The sequence below is a fragment of the Stegodyphus dumicola genome, chromosome X2 (assembly GCF_044657685.1).
Source record: "Stegodyphus dumicola isolate Sdum_Otavi_A_Nest chromosome X2, ASM4465768v1".
NCBI classification, from domain to species: Eukaryota; Metazoa; Arthropoda; class Arachnida; order Araneae; family Eresidae; genus Stegodyphus; species Stegodyphus dumicola.
This window is the reverse complement of record NC_140781.1, coordinates 73,746,504-73,761,030: the sequence shown is the minus strand read 5'-3', so window position 1 is coordinate 73,761,030 and position 14,527 is coordinate 73,746,504. Positions and strand designations below refer to the sequence as shown.

At 33.0% G+C, this 14,527-nt stretch overlaps 1 protein-coding gene across 2 annotated transcripts in view; it reads left to right on the top strand.

The window, feature by feature from the left end:
• LOC118181421 (apolipophorins-like) overlaps positions 1–14,527 on the top strand; it is a 149,269-nt gene that overhangs the window by 16,691 nt on the left and 118,051 nt on the right. For both annotated transcript variants that reach the window (XM_085809892.1, XM_085809893.1), the window contains exons 6-9: positions 681–876; positions 2,642–2,891; positions 6,825–6,990; positions 9,653–9,835. In XM_085809892.1, the coding sequence (XP_085666018.1) occupies positions 681–876; positions 2,642–2,891; positions 6,825–6,990; positions 9,653–9,835 (795 nt within the window). The remainder of the gene's footprint in view (positions 1–680; positions 877–2,641; positions 2,892–6,824; positions 6,991–9,652; positions 9,836–14,527) is intronic.

The following is a 14,527-nucleotide window of genomic DNA, read 5'->3' as shown; positions in this document are numbered from 1 at the left end:
ATGAAAGTTGCAAGAAATGAATTAAAATTTATTTTTCTCTCTTTTGTTTTAGTTCTTGGTTAAAACGGCTAATTCATTCGAAAATTAGTAATGCCTTTAATTTGTGCTTTTTATTTATTTTAGATGCTTTATTATTTGTAATTTGAACGATATCTAACGCATCTGTTTTTCATTATTAAGAAATCTACTTCTTAAGTTTTGCAGGGCTGCTTACATATTAAGTACTTGATGCTAGAACGCATACCACTTACTCTTTGTTCTGTCTACATTTTAATGTATGTAATCAATAATATAATAATATGAGTTCAGACAAATACGTATCAGATTTATTAGGTTTGTCAGCCTTTGGATACAATTTTATCCGTAGATCACATCAGTCGGTTATATATCGTTAAGAATTTCGATGTTTTCATGCAATTTGTAAAATAGTCTCAATGGAATATAAATATGCGGTGATATATTTTACCAGCAGAAATTCACGCAGGATGAACAATTATTAATTTTTGCTTCGTTAAATAAGCAAACAAAAAAAAAAAGGCTAGAATGTTAGGAAAATAAATTATATGCGTATACTTCTAATTATATTAAACGAGGTTACAGAATATGCAGAACATAAGGAATGACATGAAGAAAGGCATGGAAAATGATGAAAGACTAAGGTATTGACTTTTTTCTTTCAGTTCCGACAAAATTTGCCTTTCTTTTCAAATGAAAAAGTATCCTGTACTCAAACAATTGATAATGGCATCGTGGATGAAGTAGTATGCTCAGAAACTGCCAAATTTAATCCACTTACAGATTACGGATTTGTAATTCAAGCTGTAGGAAATTCTAAACTGAAGAAACTATCAAGTGGACCAGCAGTGTTTGTGAACTGTAAGTGCCTAATTATATTGACAATTATATCTCAAAATATTGCATTTAGACTATTTAAATATCTTTATAATAGACTACTTAAATGTATCAAACTCTTTTATGTGAGATTATCTTACAGGCAAGGTAATTTTACCCTTGTTAAAACTACCAAGAAAAACGCAGTCCTCTTAAATATTGATTGTCTCATATTTTAAATATGAGTCAAAAGATAATTTTCAATAAATCTTTTTTCATTTCCGAATTTTAATAAAGAATGCAATGAAATTCTTCTTATCAAAACATGAAAAGTTTATTTTACGAGAAGTTTTGAACAAATGATCTCTAACAAAATAATTTTTATTTAACTTTCATTTGACTTTGAACCGCTCCTAAAACTGTTTACCATTAATGGAATGTAAATATTACCTGCAAGTTCATATGACAAGTAAGCTGAGTTTAAAATAATTAGAATACCAGAATAGATTTTTTATTTTTCTAATTTGTTCTTGAATTATTTCATTATTCTTATGTCAGCCACTTACGAAAGCTTTTTAAGCTAATTGTAGAATTTGAGCACATTTCGATTTATTCATGGTAATGAAAAACAATGCTTGTGTTTATTCCTGTGACTATTAAGAATCACTTCCTGTTCGAAAAGAATTTTTCTCCCTCACTATGTTTAAGTCCGCTTACATTTCGATGTTACTAAATCATGGGAGATAAGGCCTGAGACATTTTTCACCCTCGCCACTCTGAAAGATAGGAATTTAAGATAATACAATGAGAGAATCGGGACTGAAAGCGTTGAGAGGTAGGATAAACATGCTTCGCCTTTATATAGTGTAAACTACCAAAACTATATTCTAAGCCGAGGCTAAGGTATTAAGCCTCAAATGTTTGATTTAAAATAGAATTTTATAAATAGAAAGCTGAATATCATTACATGTTACAGATGTCAAATGTGTTTTATCTCAGTCTTAGCAAGCAAGCACCAGTTAGAGTCTTAACGGAACTCCTTGAAGAAATGAATAATTAAAGTAAAAAAATATTAGTCAAGATGGCTTTCATGTTTCGCTGTACACATTCAGTGCTATTTTTAACTGGCTTAATTCCTTTCAGGGTACTTAACTATGAAGGAAACTCAGTTAAAAATGAACTTACGCGGCCATCTCAGACTGTAAGCATGTTTGACAGCTTTATTTCTTGCCAGTAATTAGGATATTATTCTTAAAAAAACAAGACCTATTTCCAAAAGATAAAACTATAGATATGAATGCCAAAAAATAGGGCATCACTCAACCTTAAGAGCATCAACCAAAATCAAGGTCTGCTTATGTTGTGACCTTTTAAACTCGAAGTAGGGCATGGTTCAGAAGTCAAGAAGATTGCTTCTCACTATCACGTGCACATTATGAGAAGCTTATTTTATCATAGATATTACGTAAGATAAATATGTAAACTAGGTTATTCTCACGACTGTAATGAAAATATTTCATTCGAAAAGTCAAAATTTAAATTTTTCTCATCCGTGGATAAATTTTTCAGCTGATACAGCAACTGAAAGAGATTTTGATTTTAAATTATTAACTTAAGTTAACGTTCCTATATTTTTAAATATATTTTCATATCATAAATAAAACTATTTCTTAGTAACTAGAAAAGAGGATTTTAAATAACTTAATGAATTAAATTAAATTCAGCCTAGAATTGTAGTAGTATGAGTGCATTATAAACTAACATTTCATCTTGTATGTATATATAATGCGAAAATAACCTTCTTTTGCAGACAAAACGCCAATAAAAGAGAGCCTTACTTTCAAGCATGATATCCGATCTCGAAAAGATCCTGATTCAGTATCAGCAGCTTCTGATATTTTGCGGCATATATGCCAATATTCAAATGAGTTACTTTCCAAGGATGCAGCAACGTACGTTCATAAACTGGTTTACATTATTCGACAACTTGACGAGCAGGCATTAGAAAGCTTGTACGTTAATTTAAAGAGCAAACAGCTGTGCACATCTGGAAAAGCTTTGTAAGTTTGCATGCTTTTTTCCCCCTTAAAATATAGCCTTTTCGGTTGAAAATATTGAGAGTTGTTTCAAATTATGAGACTTCGCGTTTACATATCTTGCTTTTTAAAACAAGCAATTTAAATGCGCATTCTTAAGAGGACCGTCAATGTACTCACTCCTCAAAGCAACAGAGATATGTACTCATTCTCATCGAAATTGTCTAGCTTTTAAGCGTTAACCCTCTGAGCGTTATGACCGGGTTTAGGCTGTCAAGACGGCCTATCTCGAAAGCGTTACCGACGCTTCTAGGCGGTCACTGCAAAAGTGCTCGAAAGCGTTACTGACGGTTCTAGGCGGTCAGTGGTGAAGACCTCGAAAGCGTTATGACAACCTTAAAGCGGCCGTTCAGATGTCTCCCGGCCCCCCTTATTTCTGGAACCTTGGAGATCTCTAAATGACAACTCTCAGTAGGAGTTTAAGAGCGTTGATCTTCTTCGTTTTAGCCCTCTACGTTTCACTAAATAAATAAGTAGCATGTAAAAATATCCCAATACTATGTTTTAACCAATAACATTTTCATAAAATATCCTTTAGATTTCAAACTAAATGCTCATAAATATGCAAAATGCTTGTGAATTCAATTAAAAAATAGCATTCAAAATATTTGCATTATTTAAATAAATTTACTTATGATTATGTAGATGCATAAAACCGGCAAGTTAAAAACTTTCAATTAATTCGCGCGAACCAAATAGTACTGCATTCAGTTAACCTGAATTACAGGCAATTGCATATAAAGAACAACATAATAAGTCAGATAAAAATTAGAAAATCAATAGTCTATTTTAATAAGTTATAATAAGCGTATTCTTGATAAGGGTTTATAAAACACAAACTAATTTAATAGTAAATATAATAATAACGACTTAATTATTTTTTTGGAACAATACTCGTCGCTTATACTGGTTTGCTGAAGTTTTGTTCTAACGCATTTTAAATAGTCCAATGCTTTTAATGTACATTGATATGAATGTGATTTTTATTAGAAAATATCTTAATAAGTTTGATTTTCTTGTGTGCTCATGCTTCACGTAATATATATTACTTTAATAGGCTAAAATGTGAGAAATCCTTACTTTTACATGTACAAGAGCGAGACACTATGTCTAAGGCTCATTACACTTCGCAATTCATTATTTTTTATTCAATTCATTATTAAGAAAAATTTCATATTTTATTGATTATTGCCAGAGTTGTTGGACAGGTTTTAGTCAAGCTCGGTAAAGACATCGATTTATATAATATTAGGAAATACACTGTTCAACACTAATGATATACACGCATGATCGTGCTCAAGCACCTGAGAAAGCGGAGGTTGCGAACAAAAAAAGATGCTAATAGGATATATGATTTCCTCTGACACTTACATAGCTGTCACAGCACGAGCTTATACTGGAAATGAAGCAGTTTATGAGTTCTTGAAGTAGTCAATCCCTTTCCTGCATGAGAATGGTTTCAATGTCCTGGAATGTTCTGGGATAGCAAAAATTGAGCTGCAGTTCCTCATTTAAGGGCGTCTATACATGTTCTATAGGGTTTAAATCTGAATATTGGACTGTCCAATCCATCCAACTAATATGTTCACTATGAAAAATAATTTTTTCTTCCTTTGTGAACAAGCGTTGTCATCCATAAAATTGAGTTCAAACTTCATAACTGAAAAGGCGACCTCGCGGTGGTCACAGCCTCTATCATGAAGATCTGTACGCCTATCCAACGTGATGCCTTCCCTGACCATCAAACCTACGTTGCCGTACTCGTCTCTTCCTCGGGTATTGGATGACAGATAGCGGTCCCTGTTTCTTTCTAGATGAAGGCATTTCAAGGATCTGTGATTAGGATGGATCGGAACTAATCTGTGAAGATACCTATAGCCCACTGCTACTTCATCCGAAGTCGCTGATCTCTCAACCCTGTTAAACGGGCTAGGTTTTAAGCAGAAGTGAGCGTAATTCAAACAGAAGTTTTTGCAAGTAGATGAGATTTTAGAACCCTATATTGGCCTTTTCAGAACTGCAGGTGGCCTTCAGGTCATTTTTATGAACAACAGTGCTCATCTGCATAGAGCTAATCTGGTGGATGATTTTCTGTAAAATAATGATATTAACCGGCGGGATTGGCCAGCCAGATCTTCAGGCCTAATCTTATAGAACATACCTAGGACGCTGTTGGAAAACAGTTGTAAACTGCCCTACAAGAACCCTTCAGGACCTAAAAACGAAGTTTCAGGCGTGAAACGGACTGCTACAGGGACTCGTTTTCAGCACCTTTTGTTCGATCCTGTAAATTATGTTTCAGACATTCCTGTGACGATGAACCTTGCTCACGATCATGAGTGTATACCGTGACGTATATTAAGTATACCGTACAGTATACTATTTGTATTATCTCAAACTATGCCTATAACAAATTTTATTAAAATCTGTCAATCGGTCCTAGAAGAAATCTGCCACATGGGAAAATTTTCTTAATTTTGAGCGCTAGTTTGGTATGGCAGTATGACATGTTAAATAGCGTGTAGTTTAGTTCATTATTATTTGATTTAGTTTTGGTGTAATCTCACTGCATAACGTATTAATTAAACGTGTCTCTATTTAGTATGTTATAGAAATATTCTATTTTATGTAGCATTCATTTTATCTGCAGCAATGCAACTAGTACCCAAAGTATTGCTAATATATTCAAGGTTCATTTTTGCAATTTAATTTTTTTCTTACTTTAAAAGAACTAATATTAATAGTAATTTTTTTTTCAAAATCTGTTTGATTAGATATGTTCCTAAAAGAAAACAGTGATATTTGAAAGTTTTTGAGTAGAGAGACATTTTGCCTACTAGATTTTTTATTATTATTTTGAGCTTTCTCAAAACTTCTTTCAGCCAAACTGTAGTAATTGGCAATGTTAAAAATATTTTTAATGCACTTCAAAATTCAGATATGATCGGCCTGCACTAAATTCCTGAATCATTTCTAAAAGATCTGATTATACTTTAGCGACCAGCGTTGTTGAAATAGCATAATTTTTGAAATTAAATATTTATGATGAAATATCCGAGCATTTACACCATTTGAATATTTAAATGCTAAGTTGCTCTTCTGAAATACTTAAATTCAATGACACTAATTTTCAGCAGTTAAAAATTGAGAATCGGAAGCTAACTCTTTTTTTTTTTTTTTGTATGCCCAGTTTAATTGTGATTTTAAAATACCTACAACTTCTCTCATTTCTACTGCGAAACGATATTTTTCGAGAAAATTAGTTCTTTTAGCGACTGATACATGACAATCTAATTAACACATTCTGTTGATATGTTCATTTTTGGGTAAATTTTCACGTATCTTATATAAAAAGAAATAATACTTCTACTTGTAATAATACATATAATCAGTATACACTTAATTCAATATGGCAGATCATAAGAGGGCTAATTGTCTAAGGAGTTGAAATGATTTTCTTAACCAGGGTACTAATTTAATGTATTATATAAATCTGAGGCATTCATACAAATATAAAGCATTAATAACAAGCTGGAAATTAAATAAAATACGTATTAATGATTTTTCTGTCTGGTTTTAAATATTATATCATTAGTAATTAATTAGGATTTTGATTTCAGTCGCTTTATTCATTAAAGAAGAGCAGTCGAGAGTGTAAGCGCTCGAAAATGCAACGCCCTTTTTACTGCTTTTATATTTTAAAATGCGGCTTTTCAATATGTTTCAAAACTGGAAGTTAACAATAATAATTTATTTTTAATGTAATATTTCTAAGCATTTTGAGCTAATTTGACGCCTCTACTAGCCGTTCAACTAAGGCAAGAGCCTCATTTGCCTTGCTCTTGTTCCGACTTTGGTAATAGCCAACAACTTGAATTATTTGCTTGCTTTTTTTAGGCCAATTTATTTAGACGCGTTAAAAGCAGCTTCTTCTGGAGGTTCCATTGCGCTGTTAACAAAACTGGCCAAAAATGGGGAACTAAGTGGTCTGGATTCGAAAATATGGCTGACTTTGCTACCCTTCACTTCGTATGTAGAAGAGGAATCCATAGCCGCAGCTCTAGTACGTTTACTTTTTCTTTAAGTTTTCTTACTTTTATTTTTCATTTCAAAAATGTACTCATATTCTAGAAATTTGACCACAAGGCCGTCTTTAGGGAGCTTATTCCTGTGTATGGCTTTACTTTATTGCTTTAAATGAGTTATGGCTACATTGCTTTAAATAAGACTCCCACAGATATTTATTTTGCTTCCTTTCAAATTGACTCAATAAAATTTCCAACTGAACGCAGACTTTTAAGAACTCTATATTGCACTTATGTTTTACCGGTGATTAATTTTTCAAAGTAGGAGTGCCGGAGCCCTTTGGAAGGTAATCAGGAAAGCAATTTCTTAAAATAATAATAAACAAAAATAAGTATTGGTTAACTAAAAAAGATAAATAAAATTATAAAAATTAAGGGAAAACAAATTAAATATGAATGAATTAAGGACAACAATCTAAAATACCCATTTAAAATAATTTTAAACTATGTTATTCATGCTTAAATAAAATACCTTTGTACTTTGGTATCTTCTTCACTTGGAGCTTTTTTGTTCGGGTTTCAATTATACATCAAAATACTTTTGTTCGTCTTGCTCGGGGCTCCACGTTTTTGCACTCCGGATGAATTTTTAATTGCGCTCAAAGAATGAAACACACCAGAGCCGAGCACCGACAAAATTTATATCTTGGTTACAAGATTCTGACAAAGATTCTTTTGAAAAAAGTTATTTTTGCAGTAATTTCACTAGAAATATTTCGAGAAAAGTCAGATTTATTGTTGATAATGTATGCTATAAACTCAAGTTAGTAATTTCGAACATTTTGAATTTTCATGCAACAAGGGTTCAATTAACTGTAGTTTATTATTTCAACCTGCATTTTAGATAAATGTGCATATTAAATGATAACTTCTATATGCAATGAATTAGCGCAATAGCATAATATTTACTTAGTATCTATTTTGTTTCTTAGGTATCGGGTGTAAAATTTCAAATTGATGCATAAATATTGCAATCTACCTGAGAATTCCGGAAGTAATAAAAATATCCTATTAGTTCGAATAATAATATAAGGTGGCGTCAAAGAATCTGTGAGTTCTATATGTTGAAAGTGTTATACAGGAAGGAAAATAAACATTATGAATATTGTACTTTAAGACAAAAAGTACATTTAATTTTTGAAATTTAAGGATATTTTAAACAACATACCGTTAACAACACATTAAGTATTACTTAAGTTTTGTTGAAAGATATGAATGGTAAAAACATCTTAGCATTTACTTACGTAATTCTTCTTTATTTTTCCCGTAAGCTTATCGCTTGTAAATGGAAAGGGGAAATTTACGCGTTGTATACTACGTATTTCAAATAGAAGGCATGAAGGACGAAATTTTAAGAGATACACATTATGATGATTATTTTACGGGTATTTTAAACAAGAAAAATCATATTACGAGTACATTTGAGCAAATACAATTTTGCTTTGGTTATAAAGAAGACCTTATGATAGGTTTTTTTTAGTCAAATGTTTCATTAAGAGTTCTTTACGAGTATATGTAGTCACTTGGAAGAATTTGGAAGTCTCCAACGGCTATTCATGCGAATTGTCTGGATTATTTTCTTTTCTCAAAATATGTTATGTTTTTGATATAAAACAAAAATTTCGTGTCATATAAAAAGATAATTCTGTGAAAAAAAGCATAATTGTGGATTTTTCCTTATTTTGTTGATTGGCTTTCCATTTTAGGGAATTGCTGTTTTTTTCCTTATCGCACATTTCGCGTTCAGACTGATAAACCTGCTTTGTTAATCATAAAGTTTGTCTTTTATGCATTAAGAACGTAAAATTTAAATGTGTTACATTCGGTGCTATTGCTTATAAGCATCGTTTTCATTACTTTCTGTGTAAGGAAGTGCAAAGATAGGTATTACGGTAACAAAACGTGCAAAGGAGAGATCTATTGTAATGTTAAAGTAGACAGACAGTACAGGAAACGTAAATTATAATACAGTATAAATTTATCCCCGTGAATTCTCTTGTTCGCAGGGTTTGTCTTCGATATTCACACACTCATAGGGTCTCGGCTGGTCACTCAAGCACAATTTGCTATAAAATTCTTTATTTTCATTAATTTCGTGGCAAATGTCTTTTATGAATTGAATCATACCAAAAGCAGCATAAAGCTCTCTGTACCATATCTTATTAATGACGACACTCTAAGAGAAAAATCTACAGAACTAAGATCCTTAGATCTTTGTGATCAGTTAATCGACTTATCGAGAACTATTGGTCAAATAAGTTACACATTACAACCACATATTAACTACTACACAGTTATATGCTTTTCTTTGAACCTCCCATTAATTAATGTGAGATTCTTTCGCTGTGTTGATTTTAATTTCCAGCGAATCAGGAAAGATTTGAAACAAATTCTTCCTTTTTAAAAAATACTTGTAATACCTAAAGTTTTAAGTTAGATAAGAGTATTCCCTAAAATTACAGAATAAGAAGTATATAACTTTCTAATGCAAATTTTTTACAATAAGCATTACCTGAAATATATTTCTGGTTTTGGAGTTTTATCATCGATTGAGGTAGGACGTCCTGAAATTAAATATTTTGTACATTAATCACGATTGTAGTTTAAATGAATTCAATGTTTTTTTCTCTGTTACAACAGCCTTTGTTGGGCAAAGAAAAGAAACACCAACAAGCTTTACTTGGAATCTCGGCTTTAGCTTATAAATTCTGCTCGAGTCACCAAGACTGTGAATCTAACAAAGCCATTCAAGATCTGTCATCTCGTCTGAAGGAATTCCTTGGAGACAAATGCCGTACTTCAAGCGCTGACGAAGAATGGCAGGTAAATATACTACTGTTTTAGAGAAATAGTTCTGTTCTACTAATTAGAGCAGAGAAATAGATTTGTACTACTTAATATTACTAATGGCATAAAGCAATGTTTTCAGCTAATATAAATTATAGTCTTATCAAAACACTCCTTAATAAGGCTGACCTAATTTTTTTATAATTTCCTTTAAAGTTATATCATTTGCATATAAATGAAGTTAACACTATAAAGAATTATGATTTTTTAGAAATTAACACTTAATGAAAAAGCGCGATTATTACAAAAACATTATTGAAATCAAAAGCTAATGAATGCATTAATTAAAGAAAAAGTCATTTAACTGTAGGTTGGGATTTTTTATTTTTGGTACTGAAAGCAATAAATTAAAGTGTACGAAGTAATATCCAGGCTTGAGAATAATAATCTTTTAATAGCATTTCTAGATTTCCAAAAGAGTAGTAGGTTTGCTTACTAAAATTGTCTCAACTACAAGCTACTGAACTTCATTTTAACACTGAATGTTTAATTCTATAACATTACTGGATATGTATAAAATAATTTTAATATTTAAAAATGCTTTGATTTTAGCATTTTCAATTGCTTTCATCCCTCTGATTTTTTACCAATGATTACAAATAGCTCTCAAAGATTCTTTGATAGCTAAGATTCATTTTGGCGTGAGCCTATGAGCCTAAATAGCAAAAGCAGAATTTTGTAAATTTATCTAAATATAGTAGTATAAAACAAATGATACTTAATCTTTATTCAGTTATGTTTAAAATATTATCATAACTATCACAAAACACCATTTAAATTATATGATATTATGCTCCCAATACTTTTACACTAAACGATTACGTAGTATCTTAAATATTGTTTAAGTTATACCATATTATATGCAATTACACATATTCTAAATCAAGCTGTAATTAATTAATACTATTAAAAAGAAGCAAATTTAGCTTATATTTTGAATAAAACAAGCCGTAATTCTTTAATTTTAAAGAATTTCCTTGAAATTATAGAATTGTAAGGCAGATAGAATTCTAAGGATAGCAGAAGATAATGAAAATATGCTACCTATGCCTACTTTCTCAAAAATAATTATTTTCGAAAAAGGATATTTCTAAGAATGTGTTATATAATGTGATATATTAAATTTTATGAAGGAAGTGCATCCCACGATATTTTTAAATTCTTGAACAAACTTTGTAATGTATTTTTTCCTTCTACAAAAGCAAGAGTAAATCGTATCGTTAATGATGTGAACGAAACCATTTCTGAACGTAAAAATTTGTTACAACTGCAGAATATGTATGATTGTTTTCTAACTGTTATGTTAATGAGGTTTCTAATATTCATGAATTTCCTGATAAACTTCAGACCAGAGATAGATGTTTGGTTTGTAAAGTGCTCACTTAGACTGACAGCCTTGCTGAACTATGCCTACAAATTAATAAAAATTGTGGAGGAACTTGAATTGCCGGGTACTCGTAGATTAAATTATTTCACCTGCACGGTTATCCTTAGGCGAAAATGCACGTTAAAACAAGTAGAACTATACGGATGGATACCTATAAACCAAATATCTCTGAAAACCAAATGAAAAAACCTATAACTACACTTATAAGATATTTCTTCCACTTCCCTACTTGCCTTCGTGGTTCTGCACGCTGAGCCGGTATTCCAGAGGTCCGTGGTTCGATTCCCGGTGAAGGCGATTGCTTATTTTTCATCTTGCCTGACTCCAAAAATATACTTATGTCTCTACAGTGGCGCCCGAACTAAAAGGGTGTTGGATAAGGTTTCTCCACGCCCAGGACTTGGCGATTGGGTTCCCTGAAAACCCCAGTCGCCCTTTAAAAAGGGGAGTATATAAGGTATTTGTCCCCCTTCCCTAGCGTACCTTCGTGGTGTAGTGGTTCTGCATGCTGGGGCGTTATTCCAGAGGTCCGTGGTTCGATTCTCCGTGAACGCGATTGCTTATTTTTCATCTTGCCTGCTTCCAAAAAATCCTAATGTCTCTACACACTGGCGTGCAAAATTAAGAGAATCTGCACATTATATCGAATTTCGGAAAAACTAATGGACAGATTTTAAAAGAAATTTGGTATGAATATACATTTATAACAGCGAAAGAGATGTGCCGTTCAGAGGTCATTTTATGTACACATGATTATATATGTAAAGCTCATAGTGCAAGGATGTCCAAAATTTGTGTTATCGAATTGAAAATGAGTATAATATGAGGTGTGGTCCCCTCTCACAGCTAGACAGATCCTTCAGCGTGACCGCATACTGGACAGGTGGTATTTGAGATGTTTGAGAAGTCCTATGGCAGTCAATACTACTCCTGCAGCAAGGCAGGTTTCAACTCTGGGATGATTCTCGGAGCGGGAGAGCGAGATGAAACTGCATTCCCAAGAGTGTCTCAGACATGCTCTAAAGAATTAATATCAAGTGATCTGGCTTTCCATTATATGCGGCGAATATCCTCACTTTCCATCTAATCGTCGACGAGCTGAGCCCTATGTGGACGAGCGCTTTCGTCCATTAATAGGAACAGAAGATAAACCGTGCCCCTGAAAAGTCAAACAAAAGACTCTAAAATCTCCTCTCGATACCTCATGGCAGTCAGGGACACTTCGTCAAACACATGTGTGGCTGTTCAAATAACGCCTGCTCAAATCAATATGCATTTACCACAGTAATAATCTTTTTCCTTGGTGAAGGAGAGAGGGTATTGTATTCCAGACTCTCTCCGGTTGCAATTACGCCGGGATTTTGTAATGTACTAGTTTCTTTGAAGTTTTGCCGGGAATCAATCTCCAGCTGAAAAGCGACTCATTTGCAAAACGCGCGGTGCTCCGCTTAAGTCTGGTCCAAGACACATATCTGCCCATACTAAACGTGCTCTTTTGTGCGCTGCAGTGAGCAAGACGCAAACATCGGGTGTTCTAGCATACAGCTGTTTCTTATGAAGCCTTCGGGCAATTGTAGACTGTGAAACTCCAATTCCAGTTGTTGTAATCCTATGTCACCATGCTGAAAGTGCCAAATAACGATCCTCATTCGCTGTTGTGAAGCTCGGTAAACCTTGTCCAGGTCTTCTCGGTAGACATCTATTGTCCTGAAACTGTTTCCACAAATTGTAGACGACAATGGGCGTTAAATTGAGCTCTGTAGTCACTTGCGTGTGAGTGGTCTGCTTCCAATCCACCAACAATTCTCCATCTCATTCCGTCATCCATACGTTCGTGACTACTTATTTGACCTGATACCATATAATTGGTGCTGAGTATGGTACGTTAACCATGAGGCTGATTATTATCGGTCAGGAGGGTTGCAGCGTACTTGTATCTGACATTACATTACATTACCACATAAAATTTATCCAAACTCTTGCAAGACACTCGGTGAATGTCGTGGAGGAGTAGGGAATCACAAAACGCCAAAAAACCCTCGTGAGCTTATATCTCCTTAAGAATGGCAGCTCTGCAGACACGGACGTGAACGATTATATATTCAATTCTGAATATTTGCATAATTTTTCGGCGAGATTATTAGTTCCTTTGATTCAATAATTTTCGCAAAAATAGACATGATTTGTAAATTGTCTTAATTTTGTACTCTATTGTACATGCGTGCCAGTAGACTAGTGCTCTAAAAACCGTTAGAGAAAGCAAATGAGATAAGGATACGAAGAAGAAAAATTCTCCTAAAAACTAATATATATGAAACTTCATTATATGGTTACTAGTAGGCTAAATCTTCCTAAGTACATAGTTAGCACGGATGAAACTCGTAGATATTATATGCATGCTTATTTAAAATGTAAGGAAGATAGATACCAGGCAGTTTAAAAACATATTAAAGATATTTTAGCATTGTCAGTCTCTTAATCAAGCTGGAAATAGTATACAAGTCTTTTTAAAATGAACATAGAATATATTCATGTTCTATATTAATTCATTATCTATTGCTGTTGTTGTGAACTGTGGTAAAAGTGTTTTTAAAATGAAAACAGAATGTAAAACGTTCTAAATATTTTCTCGGAATATCCATGATGTTGCCAACGGTGAAGATGGAGTGACATTGCTTATTAGAGAACTTCGAGATTTTAACAATATAAAATTCATTGATTTTTACAATATAATTTTAACATTTTAACAATATAAAATTCATAAAGATTGCAATAATCTTATTGCCCAATAAATTTCTTGACCGAAAGAAATTATAATATTATAATTCGTTTTCTGCAGTTCCATAAATATGAAGCGCGAGTACTATGCCTGAGTGATGCTCATTAAAAAAATTGCCGATAGTTTTATTTTATGATTCTCAATAAATGCGAAAAATTAGGAAGAAACTAGTCCCTTCATCACAGGTTGCTCCACTTGTTGAATTTAATGCGCCGAACTCTTCAAGCTTAATTCTAGCCCGAGTTGTGACAATAGTCAAGAACTCACGAAAGCCAGTTGTTTTAGAGTAAAGGCCCGTTTCCACTGCTGTGTATGCGTTTCTCCAATCAGCGAGCGAATTCACTCTGATTGACATCTGCAATACGGCCGATGTGCGGTGACGGATGACCATGGAGGTAGGAAGTAAGACTTTTCCTACCTCCATGCGGTTCCTACCTCCATGCGGATGACGGACGGATGAAGTTCAACTACTATATTCAACTTCTATCCGTATGTCTGCAGA